At 42.9% G+C, this 23,007-nt stretch overlaps 1 protein-coding gene across 4 annotated transcripts in view; it reads right to left on the bottom strand.

Moving 5' to 3' along the window:
* Nucleotides 1-213: 213 nt before the first annotated feature.
* GABRB3 (gamma-aminobutyric acid type A receptor subunit beta3) overlaps nt 214-23,007 on the bottom strand; it is a 230,996-nt gene continuing 208,202 nt past the window's right edge. For 2 of the 4 annotated variants that reach the window (XR_009185252.2, XR_009185251.1), the window contains exons 7-10: nt 18,237-18,389; nt 12,719-12,963; nt 3,700-4,780; nt 214-3,254 (exon numbers count right to left, since the gene is read on the bottom strand). Coding sequence is in view for 2 of the 4 variants with exons in the window: in XM_058294816.2 (XP_058150799.1) it covers nt 4,439-4,780; nt 12,719-12,963; nt 18,237-18,389 (740 nt within the window). In the remaining 2 variants the exon portion in view is untranslated. Of the gene's footprint in view, nt 4,781-12,718; nt 12,964-18,236; nt 18,390-23,007 lie in introns of all 4 variants that reach the window. The other 2 variants (XM_058294816.2, XM_058294815.1) reach the window with 1 other exon arrangement.

The raw sequence follows: 23,007 nt of genomic DNA, 5'->3' as shown, positions 1-23,007 counted from the left end.
GCATCTAGTTTTCCTTTGAATTTCAGAGTAAATCGTGATTTAAAAAAAAAAATGGTTCAGTTGGTTTTTACCTACAGTCAGTTTGGGGCTTATTTCTTTCATACCTTCAGTATAACCCAAATTATCATGTGCAGCTAAAATGCTTAGAATTAAAATAACCACACCATTTCAACAATAGGTAACCAAGGAAGAAAAAAAAAATCAGTCTTTGCATTTGTCAGTTAGTCCTTTTTTAATAAATTTGAATTCATTCATCAACAAGTTTCATATTGTATCTATCACTCAATTTTGCTGTTTTTTTTCCATGTCAAATAATACCAAAAGATTACATCAATGTACTTAAGTAAAACTGGGTTTTATCTTTACAATAAAATGAAATCAACATGGGAATTGATCATGACAGCAATCATCTGTTCCTACTAGAACAATCCTGTACTTACCTTGAATAACACTCACTGACTTGTGCAGTAAAACTGTGGGATGAGAAGGACAAGACGTGTTCAGGGCCTGGACCGATGGAGAGGTGTGGTATAGGAGTCACTCCCTGGGAGGGTGCTGTTTACCCAGGTGTCGGGAATTGAATATTTCAGGACAACACGGCACCTTTCAATGCAGTAGAAGAGGTAATCAATCCAAGGCACACTAGCTAGTGTCCTGGGAAAATTTAATCCACCTGGGCAGCTCTTTGCCCCAAGATTCAAAGTTACTTGGACTCACCCTAAGGGCCAGAGTCCACTTTAAAGAGTAACACAATATGTCAGCAATTATTCAGTTTTGCTTACATAAAATGGCCAGAAATATAAATGGGTTTTCAGATAGACAAAAGCAGCAGCATGACCTGGTTTATACCTTCAGGCCAGGAGATTCAAAAGTTGGACACATTCTCTTCTTACACACACTTTTCTGAGGCACACACCAATGGGCTTGTCTACTAGAAGCTTAAAATGCACACCTATGACTGAAAAATGCCCGTTCCCTTAAAGCCAGTTCCACATTTGCCTGGCATCTCCTCTGAAATCATCTTCCTGGTGAAAATGCTAATTCCACAGTTGGACAGTAGATAAGTGCCCTTTAAGTGAATGGCAGGCATGTCAAATGTTCTGGGTACTGACATTGGAATCACATGAAATTGCAGATGTCCATATTGTTTTCAAACCTAAGGGGAAGAGCATCGTGACATTCTTTCTAGTTCTTTGGAGATGCTAGGGTGATGAGTGCCTCATGGTGTAGACGGTGCAGCCCCCGTACGGTCCTGGGGTTGGTGGACACTTGTAAAGGTTCCGGAAGTCCTCTGCATCTTTCTCTGTGTGGATTTATATAGTAGGGCTCTTGAATTGTTTCAAATGTGACTGAACCCTGGCAATGAAAACCCATGTCATAATAAGATTCTTCTGTACATTTTGAGTCCCTGCAAAGGATATTGGAAAGACAGGGCTACTTAGAAAACTCTCTTTATTACTTTCAGCTGTTGAGAAAGAAATCTTATATCTCCAATTAAACTAGACCTTCCATACTCAACAGGTCTGGATGCAGATAATGGTCACCTGCTTTGATAATGAAAAATCCGATTTCAGAATTCATCAGTTCAGCTCTCTCCCGGGCTCAATTAACTATGTAATGAGAGGTCATTTTAACAGAACAAGGAACCAAACTCAGTTGTACTCTGTTAGCACAGCCAGAAGTTCTGCTTCTCACTACTTCTCACAACTTTTAAAAATGGAGAAGCTATAAAATAATTTTATTAGAAGAAAAGCAATTTTATTCTGGAATGGAGTAAAGCAAACACATACCCAAGGATCTTAAAAAGTTGTGTTTTTTACAGAATATGTGTGTATTTGTGTGCATGTGTGTATATGTGCATCTGTGTAGTTACAAACACTACTTATAGTATAGCTAATATGTTAACTTCATTGCAGTGTCTACAAAGTTGTGGGTCCCAATCTTGGTGCCAAATGCATACAAAAAGCTCAAAAGCTATTATGACTATACCATGCAAATTTTATATCCAGAAAACCTTGGAAAGTTGAACTGCAGCTCTTCTGAGTCCCCTGGGGCTTCTGCCTTTCATATTTGGGTACCTCAACTATGCATCAAAAAGTTCTTGAATCACTTTTCTCCCAGAAAGAATTTAAGTCACAGTTCTGAATAGTATAAATTGTACAATTACACTGAGCAGTAACTGCTCCTGTCCGTGTTCGTTGGCATTTTTGGGTCCCTCCCTCTTCTGCATGTGGAGTTCACACCTTGAATCACTGGATACAGAAAAAGATACCTGAAGTATTGAAAGGGGTAAGGGTCTTCACAAATGTTTGCTGTTGTTGTTTCTTTAACACGTTAACAATGATAAGGCCACTTACAAGGTTTTCCCCAATCGATTTAACTTTTTAGGATTGCCCACTGTTACCCATGAAGACAAAAACAGAGAAAAGCCAAAGACCAATGTATCACTGGCTCGCCTCCAGACTGAAATAAATCCAGAGGGTGCAGCTGGAAGAAGACTTGGAAAAAAGAGAGGAAGGAAGGAGGGAAGAAGGGGTAAAAGTCGGTCGCTGTGTCTAGCATGAGACTTTGTGGATTGTTTACCTTGACAGTGGGTTTTGAACTATAACAGACTTCCACAAATGAAAGGTTGCTGTGGCCAGCGCCCGTGATCGTCCACCCCCGGTGCGTCCCCAGAGGGAGGGGCCCGTGCGCGGGCCTGCCAGGTCCAGACCTGGGGCACCGGACTCGACCTGGGTTTTGGGTAGAGCGGGGGTGAGGGGCGGGGAGGCGTAGGTGGCATTTGGGGGCAAAGTATTAATTTAGTCGTTCTTTCCCACATATTTTGCGTTTTTTCCCTCCAAATGCTTAAGTTTACTGTGACACTTGTTTGCACAACTGCAGTCATTTCAGTTTATGGATGCCTGTGATAGAAATATTGTTTACAAAAAATATATCATCTCTTTTTTTTTCTTTAGAAAGATCTCATCTAAATAGTAAGTTAAGGTTGCATCTATGAAACCAGTGCACCTTGTCTTGTTTCTACGAGCTTTAAAAAGTCCAAATACTGATGAGGCTGTGGATCAGAAGGAACCAAAATGGCCATGCTTGTTGACAGGTGGCTCTCCTTTGCCTTAAGAGGACGTCCTGGGTCTCTGGGTGATGTGTGGCGTGGACTGCTCATGCCCTGCAGCGTCCCGGTCGGTCTAGGAGTTGGATATGCTTATGGCATGTGTCAGATACAGAACAAAAGGCATGAGGATGTTTCTCGGTTTCTGAAATCGAATAGTAGAAGTGTTTCAGCTTCAATCTTAACTCTAGGTAATAGAAAGTAGTTACATCCCAGAAAGAAAAAATATGACATTGCATGCTGCCATGGTAGCAAGCATAAGAAACAAAATCTTGGTAATATACATATATATGCATATTATGCAAATATATTTTATATTAACATACAATGTTCGAAGAATGCTTGGTGATGTAAATGCAGGGGGCGGGGGAAATCATCCTAGGTGGTTTTACCGTAGAGTAACAAATAGCCTAAGATGTCTACGCTTCCCATTAGATACCGGGCCTAGGAATCCATACGCAACGTGGAGCACATTCTCGGTGATTGAAATACCAATAAACATTGTCAAAATGTGCAACCGTTTTCCCACATGACACTTAAGCTGGATCCACTCCAAGTGAACAAAAATAACTGTACAGTAGAGTACTTACAATGAGATGCCATTCACTCCTGCTGGGTTTTCAAAAGGTCGCTGTTCAAACGTCAACTTGGCTGCTACCTATGTCTAAGGCGGCAGGTGAGTGCACTGCCCGCGGCTCACCTCATCCAACAACCCGCCACAGACAAAGCGTACGCCTGATCAAAACAAACCTCGTCACCAAAGAGCCGGAAAGTCTTTGCTTGGTAAACTGAAAGCGAGGACATGAAGTGCGTGACTCATTTTCAACTAGTAATAAATACTACTGGGTGAGTTACGGAGGATGAACTAAGAGTTGCTTTCTGAATTTTAAACTAAAACATCTAAATTATGGTAACAAAAGACACATTGTGGGATGTTATTGTGTTTTACGCCCTCATTCTCAAGGCATTGATATTTAGATGATGCTTGACCCTTTCAATTAAAAAAGGAAAAAAAAACTATGACTTTCTTTAATATGCATTCTGTGTTAAATTGTCCATAGCTGCAGAATGTATATATGTATGTGTATCTGGCTTACATACACGTGGGTAAGTACACCTGTGTGTATAAACCTATACACATACATCCTCATATACACGTGTATTTTATATATATGCTGAGAAAGTTCACATATATATACAATTGCGTATGTATATATGTGCGTGTCTGCGGGTGTGTGTCTGTGTGTGTAACAGGTATAAAAACTTGACAGGCAGAGTAATATTTCACTCAGTGTTAAATGGAGTCTTTGAAAAATCAAGTACAGTCACTCAGTTGACATAGTACAGCCAGTACACTAAGTTGAAGAGAGAAAAGGTGAATGGAAACACGATCCTGGACCACCTGTCTATGGCATTCACGTCGGTGAGATCGGGGATCTTGATTTTGAGCTGCGAAGACCTCCTCCGCAGGTGGGTCTTCTTGTGCGGGAGGCTTCTGTCCCCCATGTGCCGTCCGTGCCCCTCCCGGGGCATGCTTTGTTTCCTGTACTGGATTCCTGAGTTGTCAAAGGATATTGCTGAATTCCTGCTGTCGCCGACGCCTCCCGTGACCTCATTCATTTCGTTGTGAACCTCCAGCGACGTTAGCAGGATATTTCCGTGAGCATCCACCTGAGGGGAAGAGAGTTCACCTCATTAGACAACCCGCGAGCCCCTGAATCTCATCTCCATATGCAAACCCGGGGGGATGGGGGAGGCACCGTGCCACACGATCCTGTCACTTTCATTATGTGAAGTCGCACATCTGTCAAACCCGGCCCTCGGCTTGATTGGAAAAGGTCATTTTGGAGGCTTCACTGCCATTCAGGGTTTTTGCTTCCTGGATTTAAAAATTCTCACATAGGAGATTTGATAAAGATAAGGGGGGCTTTTTCAAATTGAAATTTCACATTCTGGATACAAGTCTTTACTGAAGAGCAAATTAAAGTATTAATGCCATCTGAGGTACTAACCTGGGTGTTAAGACCGTTTTCCACAACTGTACACTAGATAGAAGTATACTTCCCCATTCTTCTAATTTCTTTGGAACTCAGTGTGCCTCCTTTTCTGGTGATATGAAATACCCGAGTTACCCTGGAGAAACAAGCAAACATTCCTAGGGGAAATGGCACACCGAAGACTCCACTGGCGTAGACGCCACCCAAGCATCTCCTCGCCAGGCCTGCTCCTGGCAGAAAGCCCCTTCTAAAGGGCTATTTTTAGATGGACTGAGGTCTCTTCCCATAGGGGACCCAATTTCAAAATTGCAACACTTAATTCTGTGCTAAACAGAGCTGCAGACCTGCTGATGCTGGTGGGTCCCTAACCTTTCGTCTATGCGTTGGCCTGCCCCAGAACTTTCCATGGAACATGCCAGAGGCCCAGGCTCCCCAGGAAGTCATAATTGGGGTGCATCTGTAGAACCTGCTTTCTGAGGAGTTCCAATCACCCTCAGGCCCCTGGGGTCCACCCCACGATCACCCTGGGGTGCAGGGCCATTTCCCTGTTCGGTCTTTGTCTGGAACTAGATTAAGTGTCGACGGCTTCCTCCATGCAGCTTTCACAAAATGAACTATTGTGAGGAGGGATAATGTAGTGATACTTTAACCTGGGCCGTGGCCCTCTGAATCTCACTGAAGGCATCAAACAGATGTGTAGGAGGTGAGACGGGGAGAGAGACCCCCCCTCAGGACAGGCCTGGCCTTGTGCTGAGCTTTGAGCAGCCCCTGGACCCTAGAGGGGATGGCACCCCAACACCCAGTGCCACACCTGCCCATGGGAAGGCTGCAAACGTGAGGGGCTGGGGAGGTTTTAGGAAAAATGGTACCAGTGAAGATCCCGAGATGCTACACCCTACACCGTGGTTTGGAAATATCATTAGAGGTCACTCAGTTATGCTTCGGGAGGCTAAGGGAGGGGGGCAGACTGACAGACCCCAAGATGCCATGCCTTCCTCCATCAAGCCTCAGAACATGTGACCCTGCAGCCCGAGGACTTGGCAGGCACGACTGAGGTCATGGGCCTTAACCACGGAGAGCCACCTGGGTACTCCAGGTGGGCCCAGTCGAACCACACGGACCCTTAACTTTCTCCCTCTGGAAGCAAAAAGAAAGCCAGGGAGGTGCCGCAGGAGGAGAAAGAGATTCCAAGCGTGAGAGGGCCTTGGCCCACTGGTGCTGGAGGAGGCCAGTGGAAAGCACCAGAAGGAACGCGGGCAGCACCCAGCCGACAGCCACCAAGGAAACGGGGACCTCGGACGTCCAGTCGCGAGGAACTGACTTCGGTCGACTACCCGAAAGGGTCTGAAAGGAGGTCCTCGCCCAGAGCTCCTAGAGGGGACACAGCCTGGCGACACCTACTTTCAGCCTTATGAGATTCTCAGGGGGCCCAGCTGAGCCCGCCTGGACGTCTGACCTACAGAACCGCGAGCGGATACACAGGTGTTGTTTTACGCTGCGACGTTTGGGGTAATGTGCTACAGAAACGATCAGCATTAATACAGGTGTTAACAGGGAAAATGCCATTTGGGTCGGGCCCCGGAGGATGAGTAGAAATTTTGCAGAGAGAAGGTGGGAGAAGCAACACAAGCTAAGGCTGGGAGAGTTTTGAAAAAGGCAAAGCAGTGAAGCGGGACTGATGTCCCAGAGATAAAGGGTTCCTGACACTCCCCACCTGGCCCCTGCCAAGCCCTTGGTACCTGGGGCTACTGCGATTATTATCGCCATCGTTTTCGTCTTTGCATCACCTTATCACAGTAGGAAAGTGTGCCCGGTGATGAACCTTGGGAAAGAAGATTAGAACCAAGGCCAAAGAGGACTCTAATGAGTGTGCACTGGTCCTCCTGATGCATTTATGTCATCTGGAAGAGAATGGCCCAGAGAGGGCAGCCATGCTTTCCTCCCCATTCTTAAGCAAATCCAGGCATTTCCTCCAAGCCCCACCAGGTACCTGAGTATCCACAGCAACAGCTTTCCTCCATCACCCAGTCATTTCTGCATCCCAATAGATGGGGCACGGGGTGAGAGGCAAAGAGATGATTACCGCCCTGCTCCATCCACCTGGCTTCCTGGTTTCCTGGGCTCCTGCAGAGAAGCCCACATTGGTCCAAGGGTTGCTCATTCGATCAGAAGCTCAGGCTTCCTAAATGCTGCTACCAAGTTCCCAGATGTCCTCCCTCGTGCTGCTCCACCCCAGCAACCACCTCTCCCAAGCAAGACCGGAAAGGACAACAGAGTGTCCTCCTACAGGGTGGGAGGACCACAGAGCAGATCTCCGTGGATGGGGCCACGTGTCCCTTGGGTGGACAGCAGAAAGCTTGCAGGTCTTGGAGAGGCACGTGGACCGAGGTAGCACTGCTTTCTCTACCACAGCTGCACCCAAGGTGCTGGGAGTAGGTGCTCCCTGGAGACAAGTTTTTCCCGGGAGCATGAGAGAAGAATATTCACGTTCTGCTATTTTTTTATCCAGTGGAGGGAAAGACTCTAGTGGTGCGCCTATCTCAAAAGTACGAGGTATCTGAGACCTTTGTAAGAGTTTGGAACTTCTGCCCTTATGCCCTGAACTGTAATGGTTGGCAGTACAACCCTTAAACCAAAAAAGGCCATTGGCCTGTCCTAAGGATGAGGGAAGAATTGGTGGTTTGGGAGAACGAGTCTCTGAAAGAAGGTGAGGGATGAACAGATAAATGAAGGTGAGATAAAAAAGGAGAGGAAAGCACCGGGAGGGCCAGAAGACGGAGCGGGGTGCCCAGGCCTGAGCCAGCTGGGCGGGGCCACGTCGTCTTGAGGGAAGGAGGGTCCCGCTGTCCCTTGGACGCCTGCTCTGGATGCCGTGGACCCCAGTCCTGGGGGCGGCAGGGAGGACGCCTGGAAGGTGAGCCGAGGCGGCCTTTACCCAAGGGCATGTTAAAGCGAAGAGGGGCCGCCAGCCTTGCTGGGCTCCACCTCCCTCCCGCGTGTTCCCCGGCGCTGACGCGTGGCCCAGCGTTTCTTGGGTTGGTGGAAAGCCTCAACCAGTACGAGATGATAAACCCAGTTTACTCTAGAACTGCAGTGAATAAATGTGATGCCTCCCCAAATACTTGATTCTGAGTCATAAGAGCAAACCTTATCAGGCTCTCCTTTAGAAAGACTGGATAAACTGAGGTGGTAAGGAATAAACTTAACTAGATTTTATTTAAATGTCCAACATTTTCCAAAAAATCGACTTACATGGTGGGCTCACATGTTTAAAAAACTTTATCTCAAATTGAGCCAGAATATCCGATGCTTGCTTTTCAAAGGAATAATATAGAATGGATTCCTTTCAATAACAACAAGGGGTTTACTGCCTATTAATTAGAATGCAAGGAAAACGAAATTGGTTTCCTGAAGGTAGGAAAATCATAAAATATTATTTAGCTCTAAAAAATGCTATCTGCACCCCCTTTGCTGTTTTAAATAGAACAAAACCGTAAGACCAAGAGCCCGGGATTCCATAGAGGAAGTGGGTGCCTCTTCATGGCTGTTCACTAAGGAAGCATGCCGTGCACCTGCAACATCCCAGCCCCGCGCCGGGGGAGGGCTTTGGACGTGACCTTGGGAATCTATTCCACACGTGCTTCACAGAGCCCGCAGGTACCTTTGAAAAATGCCGCATATTGCCCTTTAGACGCGGTTCAAAACATGCTGACAGCACCATCTCTTTTCTAGTTATCAAACACACCATCTTAAAAGTTCCTTTTATCAAAATCCAGGGGATTATAATTAGCAACTTCGAAGAAAGAAATACCAAAGAAATGTCTTTTCTTCAAAGGAGGGAGGGAAGTATTTTGTGACCCACTTATTCAGACAAACTGACAGGAAGACATTCTGGGGAGAAAGCGGGAGGTGTGACGGCAAAGAGTGAAGAACGTCTGCAGTGATGTCAGGGCCAGCTAGGGAGATGGGGAGATGCAAAGAGAGGGCCAACTGCGGGTTGAGTTGGCTTTTTGGAAGGTAGTGACACATTTTTATGAATCGATGCCCTGCTTCTCTAGCTCTTTGGAGCCAATGTCACAGGTTTGGGAAATGACCTCGTAAGTGTAGAAATCTACTGTCTGTGCCCCTGAAATCTAACGAAGGAGAATGACCCCAAAGGAAGCAACACTCCTCTACTCCATTCCCTACCCACATTATTCACTATTTACACAATTAAAGTGCTCGCAGGTGCTTTGGATGATTCTGGCTGGCTTGTAGCTGGTTTAAGATACAGCTCATGTAACGCAGATCTCAAGAAGCAATGACATTTTACATTATGCTCATTTCAGAGTGGGCGAACACTTGTAACATAATGGAAACAATAACACAGGTGTGCAACATTTATTCCAGTGTTGGAAGGAATCTGATTATATATTGACTTAATACCTTGGTGTGAAATAACTTGGTTATTTTACTTTTAGCTTTACATTTAAGGATTAAACATGAACAAATACATAGAATATTATTACAATTTTTTCTGAAGACTATTAAATGGTTATTAAAATAAGTTAAATCTTTATAACCACACATTTTAAACAAATATTTCCCAAAGACATGCTTATCTTTTCCTATTAGCTACAATTTTAGTCTTGAAATTGATGAAAGTTGTGGGTGAGATGCAAGACTGAAATGCCCTATATAGAATGATAGATGCCATGCAATTCTTAGGTTATTTCATTAATATTCCTTATTTGGCAGGGTTTTGCCTCATATCTGCTATAATTAGAATCATTGATTTCTATGCAGTTTTTCTTCCTGCTCTATAACTTTGACAGGTGCAAACATTCAAAGACTAACCGTGCCTAGTACAGAATACATGGCAGAGGGATTTTTGTGTTTTTCCCTACAATTTGTCACCAGATTGGCACATAATTGATATCTATCTCATCCTCTACTTACCTCCCAGCCTCTGAATAAGTAAAATACTCTCATTTTAGAAAAGCAAAAAATTATTTGTCTTGTGAGGGAATAATTCTTGCTCTTTAGTAAGAAGAAATATGTCAAGTCTGAAGCTCTGGTTCTTCAGGGGGAATTAGGACTGTCTGCGACCTCATGAAATTCAAATAACAAAGGATCGACTCACAGTATATCGCAAGGCTCGTGACAGTAACACACACATTCCAACCAAAGACTTGCTCTTGGGTCCAGGAACAAATTAAGGTTAAGCACAAATAATTAAATTAATGGTAAGGCTTATATTACACCTGCCACAGGCCTGGAGGAGAATCTAGGTAAACAGGTGAAAAATCTGAGCATTCCAGAGTCAACTACTAAATTACAAAACCTAAGGAAAATCCACTCAGGGTTTTACACTGAGTGGACCCTCGTGGCTGGGGGCTGTCCGAGGCCTCTGGGGTGGCCACTGTGCTCCCACCTGCACAGTCTTGCTCCGCCAGATCTTGACGGGCACTGAGGACAGCCTGGGGGAGACAGAGGCAGCGGAAGAGCTTCCTCTACCTGGGAGCCGCTGCTGTAGCGGGGAAAGGGCCTCCTGGACTCTATTATTTAAAAATAATTCCACTTGTAACAAAGTGAGCCTCAAGGATGACCAATCCCAAGAGTTGCCACTGTAACAATGAACCAATACTCAGAAGGGAATGTAAAGCCCGCCCAGCTCCTGGCCTGGTGCCGTTTCTGTTTTGCATAAAGCAAGTGAATCTTCTCTCACTTTAATTCCTCCACATCCCTTGATATAAACTTATTGGGAGGTGTCTTTCTATTTAAAAGACATCACTGACTCCTTAGGGGCCATGAGGCACAATTTTTAATGCTCAACTTTAAAAGCACAGAATATGCATTTACAATTAGTATGCATGCATTTGTATGTCAATTTTAAACCTTAAGATTCAAAAACCTCACACCAGGAGAGCAGAGGTAGCTCAAGTGGGTGAATGCCTGTTTCCCTTGTATGAGGTTTCGGGTTTGATCACCGGTACCTCCTGAAAACAAACAAATAAGACAAAACAAAACAAAACGACTCTCACTGGGGAGCAGATGTAGCTTAGTGGTTGAGTGCCTGATTCCCAAGTCCAAGGTCCTGAGCTTAATCCTCAGGACCTCCTAAAAAAAAACTTACAGTTAAGAATTTAAAAATATGAACATGCAAATGCTTTAACAAAATTGTTGAGCAAACAGAAAAACAAACAATGAAAATGACTTTATGGATAAACTGAAATTTTCCTCTGCATCTGATTTATAACACATTCTTTCTAAAGTCTGCTAATTTTTCTCTGTGAATGTTAAAGGTTTTTCTGTTGTTTTCTCCCCCCAATTTGATGGTTTACATTCAAAAGGTATTTCTGGAGTACAACCATTTGTGTGTTCTAAACAATCTCATTTTAGAGAAAGGGAATACATTTATAATGTGTCTAAACAAAGAAGAGTATGTAGTAGGGAATTTGGAAAAGCAGAAATGCGTGTATGTATGTGATAGAAACAATAACAACACAATGAATTCTGGTTTCCTTGGAAACAGCATGACCAAAGAATGTTGTGTATTCATTGTGGGATGCAGGCTGATTTAGTGGCTGAATGACGTGGAATACAAGGTGTATTTTCCAGTAAGAAATTCAGAATACTTTTGCCTGTGAAAATTTGGTTTTCTTCACAGATTCTAGATTTCTCTGATCAAGTATATGTTTTGCTGAAAGGATGGAAGTCAGTCATTCCCTCCTGGATGGTGTGCGGGAGCATGGGAAGGGGTGGGAAAAGTGCTCCAGGAAAAGATACAGAAATCAATATGTTAACAGGAAGAAGTGACAACAAAGCAGTGTGGGATCAGACCCATTGTGTGAACAGGTGGGAACATGGTTTAGAGGATTTGATGAGAAGGAAGTGATGGGAAGAAAAAAGAAAGCTATAATGTCCTTCCACCAAAATATTGCTTGTGATCGCAACAATATATTGCTTTCATTAAAAATAAACAGAAATGGCATCAAAATCATCAAGACATTTTGTAATTAGAAGGCTACACCAGCAAGTTGGGCTGGACTGGAAGTGAGTGGGCCCCATGCATTCTTTCTCTTGGGGAGTACAGCCAGAAGCTTCTAAAACACCCCATAGTTCTTCCTGGATTTTTACAAAACAAAGCCAGGTGAGAGCCAGGGCAAGGGCAGATAGACAAGCATCTGCCTGAGCACCTGCGCCTTCCCTGCTCACCCTTTTCATGCTAGAGATCTTTAGCCATGAGACCTGTGGGTGGACAGGAGAGGGGTCTGCCCACTCCTTAGAAGTTACAGCATGCTGGATGACCAAACTTGCCATTTTGCAACCAAATGAAGATCTAAACATTTTGGAAAACTGCCTCTGTGTTCCAGGTTCAGGCTCTTTACACCACAGTTTCATTAATTCTGGTATCCATGTGTTTTGATCCTTCTCAAGGAAACTGGGAACTTTTTGGTTTCTCCAGATCCTGTGTTAATTTGGGCTCTATCTGAAATTCAGTGACTTGTGGGGGAATCTGTCAGATTATGCCCAACTAGACCACACAACTCCTCCTCAAAGGCCGTCAACATAAATACAGTAATTCACTGTCTGAGAAAAGTGTGTGTGTTGAAGGCAACGCAGAGCCTACCCGGTTGCTTTCGCTCTTTGAACGATCATTCTTTGCCTTGGCTGTCTTTTCTGCAAGCTTCTTCTGCCTTTGAGGGCCTCTTCCAAAGAAAATGTAGTTGACAAAGGCATACTCCAGAAGGGCCAGGAACACAAAGACAAAGCAGCCCATGAGGTACATGTCAATGGCTTTGACGTAGGGGATTTTGGGCAAGGTCTCCCGCAGGTGGGTGTTGATCGTCGTCATTGTCAGCACAGTGGTGATCCCTGTAAAAGAAATAGATGGGTGAGAGGCTGCAGGGGGCTGTGCTGGTCTTCATTTCTCATTTCCCTTCCATATTTTCTCAAACAGCTTGAATTAGTTGGAGAAAATGGATTGGCTATTATTGGGCAATTGGAACACAGGAGAGCATAAAACACGTCATTGGAGCAGAATGTCACACTTCAGCGCTGGAAGCTGACGCCTCTCTTCTGGAGAAGCTCAACCACAGGGTCTTATCCCCATGGGACCTTGCCAATAAAGAGAATAGAGTTTTGAAGAGTAGAAAGAGATGTAGGGGAGCAATGGGCTCAGTGAGATTCCCAGTAAAAAGAAAACAACTCTTACTCTGATGATGCTTATCTAAAGTAAGAGGAATGTGAAAATGCTTTTATTTTTTAATTATTAATGATGTGATCCTGTCCTGAGTTCAAAGAAAAAGGAAGAGTTGAGTGAAGATTATTTCACAGAGTGTTTTTCCTCTGCACCTGAGAAAGAGGCTTGCATGTAAGCTGCTTAGGAAATATTTGCTAAAGTCAAGGGTTAAAGATTTTATTCCAAGAATAGAATCATACCATACCTGAGGCAACTGACTCAATCCATTTTTTTAATGTGATTATGTTGAATTCTTTGCATAGCATCATGTGGATGCTCTCACAGTTTCCCTAATAGAGCTACATTTAGACTCTAAAAACATGCAAGGCCAGGGACCACGTGTGCAATTCTCTTATAATGATGGGAACAGTTCTTGCTATACAAAGACTCAAGGCTGAATTGTGTGAGGCCCTTAGAGATCAGGGCACAAACGAGTTAGCAACAAGACAAGAGCCCGTGGACCTGAGATAAGGCACAATTGCAGGAAGTTCATGGACCACTTACTCATGGAGGGACAGTAACTACTGCGCCGACAGGCTCCTTGAAGACATTACTTTGGAAATACTAGAAAGTCTCAAGGAGGCAAAGTGGCTCCAACGTGTGAGCTCTTTCAAACCAATACCACAGGTACCACTAAATGCCATTACTAATGTGTCTTCCAGGACCCAGTGAAGAGAAGCGCTTCTGTCCTGCTGTGGAGGAGAAGAGCCTTAGCAGTAGGCCTACATCCGTGAAAGAATAAAGACCTATGGTCTGCCCAAGGCCAGCAGGCTGGGCCAGCTGAAAGGCCAGAGCACGCAGGATACAGGCCGGAGCCCAGAAGCATGGCTGCCTTCATCAGTGCCTGCCGGAGGCCCGTTTCTGACCTCCAGGCACCCTGCCAACTCTCCAGGGTGGATTTGGAAGAAGGGCTTGATTTCCTCTGACTTTCCAAGCCATCCTCAAAGGCACATGTCCAAAAAAAGACCTCTGGGATGCGAAGCTCAGCCCACCCACGGGCCCCTTGTTGGGTGGGGAAGAGAGTCCAGATACTCGTTTCAAACATGGGCCTCTCCCTCCCTGGTGTCTGACTGGTATTAAGAGAACAGAGGAGAACTGAGAGGCTAAGCCACTATTTTTACCTGTACCTGCCGACCGAGATTGCTTACGGAATATACAGAAATCTAAGACTTCAGAATTTTTCAAGTTTCTCCTTTAAATAGTCATAGATACCTTCAAACTTTTTAAAATTTTAAAATAATTCTTAATTATTTTACTATATTTTACTCTTATTGATGCCTGGAATCAGCAAACTTTTTCTGTAAAGGGCCAGCTAGTGAATATTTTCAGCCTTGCAGACTCTGTTGCAACTACTCAACTCTGCCATTGAAGCACTAAAACAGCCATAGACAGTACATAATGAATGGGTGTAGCTCTGTTCCAATAAAATGTGATCTATGGCAAAAGGATAACTGCAGTTTACAAATAAATGTAAAAACACTGTGCAAAGGCTAAAAAATTGTGTGTTCTCATCATTATTCTAAAACTTTGGCGTGGTGCTCCCACTGCTTTCTTTTTCTGCTCCAGAATGGCCCTGAGAAGCCTCAAGGTCTAGCTGGAGTGGTTGCTTCCTCTTTGCAGGCTCCTTTGCATGGACACATACAGAATAAGATTTCAGGTGAGGACTTCCATCTTTCTAGTTTTGGCCAGTGCATTCTCCAAATTCCTTCTATCAAGCATCTCTTAACTAGAACACAGTGGACAGGGCCAGACTAGAGGGCCAGAACCTGGGCCACAGAACCCCACGGCCAAGCCCCAACCCCTGCCAACCCCCAGGGGTGGCACCTGAGAAAGCCTCGAAGGGTTATGACAGTCCTTCGGGGCTGTTGAGACGTCTACATGTAACTACTGGAAACTGCCTAATGAACGGCAGCTGGCATTACTGATAAATGACAATAAATAACCACACTATTTTCATCTTACAGAACAATAATTCTTCAGTAGCCTTGAGCTTCCCCAGGGAAGAGGCTCGAGTCTCGCAGCTTCACCTTGTGGTCACTTCCCTCGCCAAGGGGACACACCTGGGCTGCAGGACAGCAGGTGGCTGCCCGCGGTGCTCGTGTCCCTTCTTGGAGGAGAATCAGGAACGGGCCTCCGGGGTCTCCGGGACCACTCTGCTCCAACAGTGCCCCCCCGTCGGAGGGAGGGTCCATGGAGACCTCCGCCGTACATCTGTGCAGACACCGCAGGGTTCTGACCTCAATTAGGAGTGAGAAGCACAGATGGGTGCAGCCCCCAGGAGGGGTGCCAACAGCACTTGAAGCATTTCAAAGTCTTGGTACCAGGCAAGATGCTCAGGCTGAGACTGAGGGGATTTTTCCAACCAAATCCTTGCGGGGTTCTCTTAGTAGACCAAAGAGCAGAGTGGCATCTTGGTGGTTGTGAGTGAGCCCACGAAAATAATAATTAATAATAATCCTCACTTAGGGTTTTCCTAACCCACGGTTTTAACAACATAGTAGACCAAACAATTCTTCTGTATAATATCTTTGGGCATTTTGGGAATGGTTATGGCAGAGGGCCCTGGAGTTTGACTAACTGGATTGAACTTTTCCTTCTACCATTTAATAATTATGTGACCTTGTGCCAATTACTTAGCTTCTCTGTACCTCGATTTCCTGACCTGAAAATGGGGGCCCTAATACTGCCTGTTTTGATATGGCTCTTCTGCAGATCAGATGAGAAGATGATAAATACATTAATGTCTTTAGCAGAGAACCCAGCACATAAGGGTTGGATACGTTTCAGCTGTTATTACTATAGTTGTTGTTGATATCATTCAGTGTTCATGACCCCATAAAATACTTCTTCTTAATCATTGGGAATTAAACAATTGATGTTTCCTGATACACACAGATGCAGACTCAGAGCCCATGTCTTAGATGAGCAAGAAGAGCAGGCATCACACTCTCTGAGCAGGGACTCTTTGGGCTCACAGCTCCTGTCTGGCCAGATTCAGGACCCCTACTGCCTTCTAGAGCTCCAGTCTCAGCTTCATCCTGATATTGTCAAAATACCCACTCACTTCTGCCTGTCACTCCTGCCTCGTAGGCCTTCAATGTCAATCTGACCCTGGCTTTCATCACGCCCTCTTTTCTGTGGGCAAAACCTTGATAACTTTGACCAGATCATTCTTTTGTTGCCCCAGCAAGGATGAGGAAGGGACATTTAGGTTTTATGATAACAAGGCTGTTTCCTTAAGAAAAAGTGGAATCTATGTTCACATACTACAATGAGGCTGGACTCAACATAACCCACTTCAGGCAGATTATCTGTTTAATATTGTGGAAGACAATTATAGAATTACAATTATAGAACTTTTATTACCCAGAAAATTCAGAAATTCACTTTTTCAGAATACTTCACCCCTAGAGGTGACAGATAATTCTGGGTCTTTGGTACCTATATTTCTCCGGTTAAGTCAGGGAAGACAAATTCACTGAGGCAGATTCAGGGTGAAACTAATAACGCTTCAGCTGCACGTGTCCATTTGTACAGGGAGGGGAGAGATCCCAGCAATTTCAATTTGTACATTTCGCGTTCTTTTTCTTAAAGAGCCTTCCCAAAATTGTATAAACTCCTAGCTCCACAAATGTTGGATCTGTCCCTGTAAATTCATTTTATTTTGTTTTATTTTTCAGGTGAGAAGAGAAGGTAGTTTAACAAAGAGTAAAGTAGTAACATTTTTTTAAAAAAGTAAAACCTTCCCAAAGAACTGAAGTTTTATGTTAAACTCTGCAGGCTGTAGAGAAATCCTGGAGACTGGTTTTTTAGAGACATTTTTACTATAATCATTAGAAACACACAACAATTAGTAGAGCACTGTTAGTTTTTTGATACTTTTTTCTTCTTAAAGTTATTTTTCTCAAGTATAGCTATGTATTTTTTCTTGGGAAAAATCTAATCCCAAATGCAATTGTGCAAGTCCCATATTGGTGGGTCTACACCAGAAATCCACATACACATATGTATACACATACTTTTAGAAAATAAAAAGTTAATCAGCTTAAAGTTCTGGCTAAACACAGAAAGGATGAGAAGAGGAAATAATGGAAGCCTGAATTATTTGGTTACCTGCAAGCAACTTTATCAACAAATGTGTTGATAATTCTTTTCCAGGTATTACTGATAATTTCCTTTTCAGGAATTATACTTAACACTACCAAAAAAAAGGGAAATGGACTAAATAATTTCTCTCCAACCTGTATTTATCTGAAGTTTATGCTTAAAAGATTAGTTTGTTGATAGAGTTTCATAAACATTTGAAAGTAGAAAATATTGTTTATTAAAACATAAGCATTCTCTTAAAAATTAAAAAAAATTACAAGTAATATTAAAACCTGTATATAATGTACATATGCTAATAACTCTCTTGCCAAATAGACCAGTGACGAGAATAGATGAACATCAGAGCTTTTAAGATTCACTCAGATTCTAATCACACCTTTTAATAATCATTAAATTATATAATTCCAGGTATACGCTATAATATATATCTATTTTTGTGACTTAAAAAGAAGAATGCACAATTAATCAAATCTTTTTGGGCCACAGAATAATTTTGAGCAGGAGATGTTAATCCCTGCTTTAAAATTAATGTCAAAAATAGTTTTCTTACACAAATATTCTACAAGCACATTTCCCCTTTCATGGGCATGAAAACTCCCATTTGAGCCCTATAATTAAATGAGCACATTAAGGGAATTGTGCATGAAATTAGTGTTTCAAAAGAAAATGTGACTATCTAGGCAAACCTGGTGTCATCACATTGAAAAATGGTCACTGAACTGTGGCCTTTGAACTCCATTTTAATGCTCTAATGATATGGTTACTTTACATGTTAGGTACCACTTAAAAGGACACATACCGAGGGCGACTCTGGCAGCAGATGCATCGTAGTTGATCCAGAAGGACACCCAGGAGAGAATCGTAATCAGAATGGAGGGCATGTAAGTCTGAAGGATGAAGTATCCAATGTTTCTCTTTAACCGAAAGCTCAGAGAGAGTCGAGGATAAGCGCCTGGGGAAACACACAGGGTCACTGCACTGGAGAAAAGATGTGGCAGCCAAGGCGTTCCGTGGATTCCCACGGGCCAACAGCACGCACTTGACGGCCCTGCCCCGAGCAGCCACAGGGGCCAGCAGGCTGTTCTGTCTGCCTCCTTGAATTTACAGGACTGCGGAGGGGCGGAAACCACAAGGCTCAAGTTCAACCCAGAATGACACGTGGGAACATGGGGAAAGCCTTGAGCATCTAACACAAAATAGTGCCCAGAAATTTATCTTTTCATCAGGGGCTGACCCCTTCTTCTCCCAGTGTCAACAGGGAGATTGAGCTCAAGGTTTTAGTCTACAAAATGGTTTTGACCAACCGTCCAAGCCATCCAGGAGTGGTCAAAAAGCCTTCGTGATGAGGAGTTGGTTGGAGGCATTGACCTTGATAAGTGAGTCTAGCTCAGGGACCACCCCGATACTAAAGAAGCAGAGAAGGGGTTCTAGTATCAGAAAAAGCCATGCTTTACCCGGAGCTCCTCTGCTCGGACCACAGAAGAGGCACTCAAGGGAACCTGGAGCAGCACCTTGTCTGTTTCCTTGAATCCCAGAGCTAACCCTTGGATGTGTACCTCCCACTTAACACCTGTGGGAACTCCTTCCCCCGCCAGCACCATTGAAGAGTGAGAAGACAGTCCATTCGTTACATCACATTTAGGTTTATATTTGTCTTTTCTGTTCTGATTAGTCTTCCCTGGAGCAAGGCAAGCACGGCTCCATTACCCCTGCCCTGTTCATCAGCCCATTTTATCAGCTCCAAGTCCCTAGGCTCCTTCAGCTGCTCACTTCCAAGGAAGCTGCTTTCAGTTCAGCCAGTAAAAACCCAACAGCCGTCTCTGGTCATCTTTCTTGCCTACCCCATCTCCATCGATGGACGGGGCCCCTCCTGGCGAGTGCTCACACTCTAAGCTTCCAGAGACCTTGCTTTCCTTGACCCCCTCCTCCTCCCAATCCTGACAGGCTCTTTTTCCCTGCTGAACCCAAGTGTGTGCATTTTCCAGATTTCACTCTTCTTGCTCTCTGGTTTTGTCCATATATTCTTTTCTTTAGCCGCCAGTTTCACTCAGACAACTGCACCTAGTGCCTCTATGTAGAAGAAGGAAGCCTTTTATCTTCAGGCCTCCTACTTTAGAATCTACCACATTTCCAATCAGAATGATTAAAGGAGAAAAACATCACCTTCTAGACCCAGCACTTAAGGAACGACAATCTTGAAATTTCCTACAGTATTTTTTTTTTGGAAAGTTTACATGGCTCTGATCAAATGAATATGCACCATACTGTTATCATAGCATACATATGTTCATAGTTGATAAAAGTTCTTTGTAAATGCAATTTAAAATTCTTCCTAATTTCCCATCAAATATAAACACACATATTCTATAGTTTACATGTACATATTCCCGAATGCCTTAGATTTAGATAATGTCCATGTCTTCAAAACTATAAAATACTATTTTAAAATATCTTTCAGCAGAGCCCTTTTGCTAAATTTAGACTTGTTTCCTTAGGCTAAATATTCCAAAAGAGGACCTGCTAGGCCAGTGTTTAAGGCCTTTAATACATATTGTCAAATAACTTTGTAAAATAATCATACCAAGGTACAATTGCCACTACTAGTACTTTATAGAAGTGCTCATCTCACCTTGCAAACATTACAGTAACACCTCTTAAAAATAATTTCTGTTAATTCCCTTCGGAAACATTTGTCCTTTCAATTACTTTAATTGAATACTTCTTATGTGTTTGTCCTCCATATTAAATTTCATAAATTACCTGATTATGTTATTTATGCACTTTTCTCATTTCTATTTCTCCACCTGTATTTACCTCTTCATTTATGGTCTTTATATAGATCCTTGTTTTTATTCTTTGCAAGCATTTAAAATCTCTGATGTGTTTGAAGGGAAGACAAAAATACTTATATTTTTAAATGTAGTTGAAGTTATACATGCCATTGCCTTTTTTTTGTGAGGTTTTAAAATTTGTTTTTAGACTTAGAAAAACTTGCCATAGAGATTTACACACAAACCTACTTTGAGGATTGGCAATTATTTCAATGTCAGATATGAGGTGACGATGTACATTGATTTTTGTTCCCCCAACAATTAACCCAACTTTCTAAGACAATTAATGGAATAAGCTTCCCATCACACAGATTTGAGGGCACTCTATGGCATATGTGACATGCCACGTGTAAGTGGATCGCTACATGATGTGCTCCTGTGCTGGGGAAGCGCTTCATGCCAGGTTTTGCCATCTCTAAGTCCCCAGCCCTCCACTCAGCCCATAAGTTCCAGAAGCACAGCTCTACACTGTCAGTCCATATCTAAAATCCTCTATGGCTTATTGCTTCCTATTAAAATCAAAAGACTCATCCAGGAATTTCAGTTTCTACACAATTTTCCCCCAAATTAAATTCAGTTTTATTGCCTACCACATCTCTGAGTTAAGCATAACATTTTCTAGACAAAGAGGATTCTCACTGCTCCAGGCTAATTCTCCTACTTCTCACCACTCCGCCTTCACACTTGCTGTTCCTTCCTTAAGAAATTTCTTCCCTTCTACAAACTTCAAGGCCTTGATCAAATACCACACTCCCATGAATCCTTTCTTCTTTCTTCCAAACATAAATGATTACCCTCTTGAGTTGTTGTTTCTCCTTATAAATTTAAGTACTAATATTTAGCAAGGTAAATATTAATATTTAATATTAATAGTGTTAACATTAATAATGTTAATATTAAAGCAGAGTTTGTGATATCACGTAGTTATAAACTGCAATGCCTAGGTAAATGTCTAAAACATCAGAAGTTATCAGTAAATATTTCTGTATGCTGAACGAATCAAAATAGGACAGCTTGGTTTATTTATGTGATGCTTTAGTGAGTTTAGTACTAAAAATGTTCAAGATCTTTATTGAATTTTGGTTTAAAATGCCATGGAAAAGGCTGGTAATAAATGCCTTTCTTATCACTTATCATTTGCTTCTCTTTGCTTCAGATATATCTCACCATATCCACCAAACCTGGAATAAATTGTGCATTGGTCAGAAAAAGTTGGCTTATGCTGCAGTAACAAATGGCCCCCCAAATTTCAATAGCTTACAACAACAAAAATTTCTTTCTCATACTACATATCCACTTAGACTCCTCTATCTGGAACACTGCTGGACTCAAAATTCCCCTCACATTTCTTTGGCTACAGCAAGTTCTATTGCCAGTCCTTCTGTCATGGGACTGGGAAAGTTTCATCCTGCCCAAAAGGAAGGTAGCAAAGGCATCAAAGAGTTCTGAATAGTAATGCAATCCACCGTGCTCTCCAACTTTCTTTTCTCCAATTTAACCTCCTCCTTAACATTTTCTAAAGAACATCTTCAGGAAAACTATTCCCAGTACAGGCAAATGTTGGCATTGATGCAGCGAAGTACAACTGAAACTGTTTTGAATACTTGCCCCCAGTAACGTGGGAGGCCAACGTCATGACTGTGTAGTCAAACATTTGGAAGAGAGTAAGAGAACCTGAGCGAGAGAATAGTATTCCAATTTCAAAAACACCTTGATATCTGGAAATTTACCAAGATACTCATATAATATGGAGCTTAGAATTAAGAAAATATGCCCTTTTTTCTTTTGCATACTTGTGCTTAGTAATACATTCTCTTTGTGAAAAGTGAAATGCTGCTTAAAATCAGCAAACTGTTTAGACATTCAGCATATGTCTATCCCATCCCAGTTTTCGAGGTGGGGATGGTAAGTGGAGCAGGCAAAGATGAGTGAGGACATAGTCCATGCCCTCAGCTAGCTCCTAATCAATGCCAGGGAAACAGTCATGCAGAACGGACCTGGGTCACACTGAGGTTAAAGTGTGACAATGGAGATACAAAAAATTCTGGAGGCGCAAAGTTATAGTGAGGTTAAGAGAGATTTCAGGGTATCTGAACAGAGATACTGATAGTTGTGACGGAGAACCCAGCAAGACCAAAGAAAGTCCCTTTAAGGATGCCACAAGAACTCACCCAGAACAACTATCAAGGAGATGATGATGAACAATGCCCATACGGAGGAACAGAGTGTCTGCAACTGTAAGATAACTCCATCCATCTGCCCTGTGGAAGCTAAGCCCCCTCTCAATTAGAAACAGAGTTGGCATAACCATCTCAAAATCCTCAAGATTGGAGAATGAACAATGGACTAAAGTAGACTTAGTATTATTCTATTATAGACTTATTATTCTAGCAATGGAAGAACTTTTATCATTGATATAAAGGGAGTGGCTACCACAGGTTCTGAGGGAAGGGAGAGGGAAGAATAGGTGTGATATGGGGGCATTTTGGGACATTGGAATTGTCCTGGATGACATTGCAATGATGGATACAGGCCATTATATATTTTGTCATAACCTACAAAACTGGGCAGCACAGAGTGTAAACTATAATGTAAGCTATAGTCCATGGTTAATAGCAATGCTCCAATATGTGTTCATCAACTGTAACAAATGTACCACACTTAGGAGGAATGTTGTTAACGTGGGAAAGTGTGGAAGGGAGAGGAGGTAGGTAATATGGAAATCCCCTATATTTTTTA

This window comes from Dasypus novemcinctus, chromosome 3 (genome assembly GCF_030445035.2).
Source record: "Dasypus novemcinctus isolate mDasNov1 chromosome 3, mDasNov1.1.hap2, whole genome shotgun sequence".
In the NCBI taxonomy this organism is placed as follows: domain Eukaryota; kingdom Metazoa; phylum Chordata; class Mammalia; order Cingulata; family Dasypodidae; genus Dasypus; species Dasypus novemcinctus.
Note: the sequence above shows the minus strand (reverse complement) of the source record. Positions and strands in the feature narration are given on the sequence as shown.